This window comes from Notothenia coriiceps, unplaced genomic scaffold, assembly GCF_000735185.1.
Source record: "Notothenia coriiceps isolate Sejong01 unplaced genomic scaffold, NC01 NC01_scaffold00033673, whole genome shotgun sequence".
In the NCBI taxonomy this organism is placed as follows: Eukaryota; Metazoa; Chordata; class Actinopteri; order Perciformes; family Nototheniidae; genus Notothenia; species Notothenia coriiceps.
Genome location: NW_011366374.1, coordinates 2,151 through 6,536, shown reverse-complemented (window position 1 = coordinate 6,536; position 4,386 = coordinate 2,151). Strand labels below are relative to the sequence as shown.

At 43.3% G+C, this 4,386-nt stretch overlaps 1 protein-coding gene across 1 annotated transcript; it reads right to left on the bottom strand.

Annotated features, from left to right (window-relative positions):
• Positions 1 to 2,479: 2,479 nt before the first annotated feature.
• Positions 2,480 to 4,149, bottom strand: LOC104961691 (transcription factor jun-B-like). The gene has a single exon (XM_010790022.1). It carries the CDS (start codon positions 3,918 to 3,920, stop codon positions 2,955 to 2,957), a length of 966 nt encoding a protein of 321 aa, XP_010788324.1. The 5' UTR covers positions 3,921 to 4,149; the 3' UTR covers positions 2,480 to 2,954.
• Positions 4,150 to 4,386: the final 237 nt, after the last annotated feature.

The window sequence follows — 4,386 nt, the reverse complement described above, 5'->3', positions numbered from 1 at the left end:
GGTCTCGTACCCCGACCTCCCGGGTGAAGCAGCCGCACCCTACCCATTGAGCCACACACACACACACACACACACACACACACACACACACACACACACACACACACACACACACACACACACACACACACACACACACATTACTGCAGCTCTGCCAGGCGGTGTGGCATCTCCAAACGCCCCCGAAATTCCCGAAGCCAATGTCACTTCCTGTTCCGATTATACTGACACCTCAAATATGTAACGTTGACGCGTGAGTGGCAGCGACAGGGTGCACCCAACGTATTTAGGAATGTGATTATGGATCTAAATCATTCATTTAGGCCTTTATAAAAAAGCTGTTTCATAATTTAAATGTGTTTTAAATTATTCCATCACTGAGGAAACCGCTTCAGTGGTGGAAGTATCACTCATATTTATTCATTAAAGAGTCCTCTTCTGCTGATGTTCAGTTGTATATCAGTATGTAGTGTCTCTACTTTAAAGAGTCCTCTCCTGCTGATGTTCAGGTGTATATCAGTATGTAGTGTCTCTACTTTAAAGAGTCCTCTCCTGCTGATGTTCAGCTGTATATCAGTATGTAGTGTCTCTACTTTAAAGAGTCCTCTCCTGCTGATGTTCAGGTGTATATCAGTATGTAGTGTCTCTACTTTAAAGAGTCCTCTCCTGCTGATGTTCAGGTGTATATCAGTATGTAGTGTCTCTACTTTAAAGAGTCCTCTCCTGCTGATGTTCAGGTGTATATCAGTATGTAATGTCTCTACAGTAACAAGTCTCTTTATTTTTCTCATACATCCTGTGCTGCAGCGCCTCTTTTCACCCTCTGTCTGAAACCAGAGCCCAGTCTGCTCTGATTGGTCAGCTGGCCGGCTCTGTTGTGATTGGTCAACCGCTTAAAGATGTCCTGCCCCTTAGCCTATCACGTACAATGTGTTGGAGCGCTAGCCAGTAGAAGAGCGAGTGTTATAGTGATGTCACTGTGTTAAAACTCAAAATGGGGCCTCTGCTGGATATCTTCACCTACTTATATGTCATTGTTTATTAAATACATTATTTATATTTGGTATTAGCTAATAATATATATCGGTAAAGCAACCAACAGCTAAAGTGAGAGACAAAAGCGCAATATTTGCTTACAAACTGTGGAGTAAAAGTAGCATGAATTAGCATAACATGTACATACTCAAATGTAATACAAGTACTTCAAACGTGTACTTAAGTAGGCCTAAAGAACTTGAGTAAATGTACCCATACATTTCAACTGTGCCCTGAATTATCCTTATATCAGATGTGAATCATGACAAGAGTTTTAAACCATCATGTTATTGTTTTCTACTTTAGGTTTCTTTAATTATAATTGGTATTAGCTAATAATCTGAATATGTTAAGTAAGTAAAGCTGTAAAACATACATGTAGTGGAGTAAAAATACAATAAAAGTAACCTGGTAGCATTACAAGTAAATACTTAACTCAAGTAAAATACAAGTACTTCAAACTTGTAGTTAAGGAGGCTTTCAGTCAAATGTACTTTATTCAGTTTGACACTGACCTACATGACCCTTATATCACATGTGATTCATGATAAGAGTTTGAACCGCTCACGTTATTGTTTTTATCTACTTCATTGTGCTTTAAAACTTTAAATGATGTTCCATCCTGATAACACTGCTGCACTTTGCTCCGTTCCTGTGTGACAGGTTGTAAAAAGTTACATAATAACAAGAGGAAATTCCGCCAAACCTTATCGATCCACCAGCAGAGATGAAACTACTTTGCATTACCTGGGCGGGGGTTCCCGGAAATTCTCCCACATGTGACGACGTGTGTTTTTACCAACATGCCCTTATTTGGACATGCCTGTGCGTAACCAGGAAATGCGTACGTATTACGTTCTGTGCGTAAAGAACCCAGAACGTGCTTGTGTAAGCGTTCCTCACTGGGAGCCATGGCAACTGTTAACAATACACAGTGGTGGAAAGTAAATACTTTTTTACATTTACTAAAGTATTGTAAATAAATACAAATGTTAGATACTTGTACTATATGTGAGTATTTATATGTTCTGCTAATTTATACGTTTATTTCACTACATCTAAAAGGTAAATATTGTACTTTAGTTGTAAATTCACATTACTTATGATAGGCCTATATAATGAAAATAGTATACATTCAATTATATCTGCAGTACATCTACAAGCTACCTAGCTGCATATGAAGTACTTAAATGTAATAATAACAACATGTAAATATAAAAATATTTGGTGTTTTTTTATTCAAATACTTTTGGACTTTAACTTAGCCTACATTTTGAAGTCAAGACTTATAGCCTACATGGAATTGAGTATTTCTACTTTAAATATAGCAAAAGTACTTCTTCCATCTCTTTAGGAACGAGAAGGGGAAACCGTGTGTATCCTGTGTTGCATGTTTATACTCTCTTAAAATGATATAAAAATCAAAACACTCCACAACTTCCGGTTCATTTTTGAGACACTTTACTTAAATACACATCACAAATAAAAAAGGACAGTGTAAACATTGGACATCATCAGTTTGTCTGGATCAACCGGACAAACACAAATAATTTACACAATGAATAAACGCAGCATTGCAGCATGACAATAAAAAGGTACAAATAAAAAATACAATAACGATTCCCATTTTTCTACCATTAGTAAACCCGCAGAGCTCAGTCTGGCGGCTGAAAGGTGCTTTCAGCGATGTCCAGCATCCGGAAGTACCATTTCAATCAGTCTTTTTTCACCACAAAGAGCCTGTGATGAGGCCAGTGCTGGGCATCTCCAGTGTTATCACTTCTCAGTCATTTTTAAGTCTCATGTGTTTTAAAACGCCTCCAATTTGCTTGAGAGCATCAGTTGGGAACATCTCACATGCGCCAGGAGTAAGTCTTTTTTGTGTGTTTTGAAACGCCTCAAAGTCTTATGTTGTGTTTTTAAAACGCCTCCAATTTGCTTGTGAGCATCAGCTGGCAGCCACTGCTCACGTGCGTCAGGACTTTTTGTTTGAGATGTGCCACCTGGTCCCGGAGCACCGAGGCCGTGTTGGAGAGCCCATGGTTGTCGTTCTTCAGCCCCTTCACCTTATCCTCCAGCCGGGAGATGCGCTCCAGCTTCCGCCGCCGACACTTGGTCGCAGCCAGCCGGTTACGCAGCTTTTTGCGCTCCGCCTTGATGCGCTCCTGCGTCTCCAAATTGATGGGGGACATTGGAGGCGATCCGTCGCTGCTGAGGAAATCTGGAACAATCTGAGGCTCCTCTTTCAGAGCCACCAGCCTCTGCGGGTGATGGAGGGACTGGTGCTGCTGGAAAGCCTGGCTCTGCTGGTGGGGAGGCAGGTAGCTGATGGTGGCTGTTGGGTAGCTTGGCGCGGATGTGGAGAGGCTTGTGTTCGGGCAGTATGCATTCAGGGTGGTGTAGATAGGAGGCTCCGGCTGTAATAAAGTGGACCCAAAAACACTAGAGGCCGCCGGGGAGCATGTAGTGACTCCCCCGGCTCCGATGGACACATTTGGAGGAGGCATTTGGTTCATTTTGTGCAGCTCATCCAAAGCTTTCACAAATCCATCCGCGAAGCCCTCTTGCTCATCCGTGATGCCTCTGTTGTAGAAGTACTGACCCGGGGTCGGGGTTGTGATCACCCCGTTACCGTTCTGGATGATGAGCCTCTCCAGCTCCGGGGATGCGAGCTTCAGGGACCCCCCGTCGTGGTGGTGGTGGTGTCCCCTTCCTTGGTACGGGTCTATCTCCGCCCTCAGGTGGGACTTCAGGCTGCGATAGGGCTCTGTCAAGTTCATATTCTGCTTTAACAGCTTGTAGTCATGCATTGCCGCGTCTGACTGGCCGTAGGCAGACAGATACGAGTCGTCGTGATAGAAAGGCTGTTCCATCTTTGTAGACATTAAGGGAAACGTGAGCTTACCAGCTGCGTAAACACACTCTGCAACAAATGTCAGCAGAGAAAGCGGGCATCCACTCCTTTTAACAGTGTCCCACAAGCGAAATAGGATTTAAAAACCCTCCAAAATGTCCAGTAAACTTGTGTGGTAAAGTCTCAGTGCTGCTCCTGGGAGGGAAAATATCTCCTGTTAGTTGTGCAGCTCTTGGTGCTTGTTGAGGTGTGTTCAGAGGGTTCAATTCGTGCCTATTTATATAGCCACACACACGCGTCTGCTGCTAGGGCTGAGCTGCGCTGTGATTGGTCCGGAGGCTCCGTTGGCCACGCCCACTATAGTGACGCTGATGCCGGGAAGGGGCGACTGTAAACAAGCCTGTAGGCATGGGAGCAGAAACCCTGCTGCCATGTGAAGAAAGGAGGAGAAAACTTGCACTTTCTGTGGAGTAAACACTTTATTCATAACTGTAAGT

Coding starts and splice junctions, on each gene's coding strand:
- LOC104961691 (XM_010790022.1), bottom strand. CDS start 3,920: ATGTCTACAAAGATGGAACAGCCTTTCTATCACGACGACTCGTATCTG.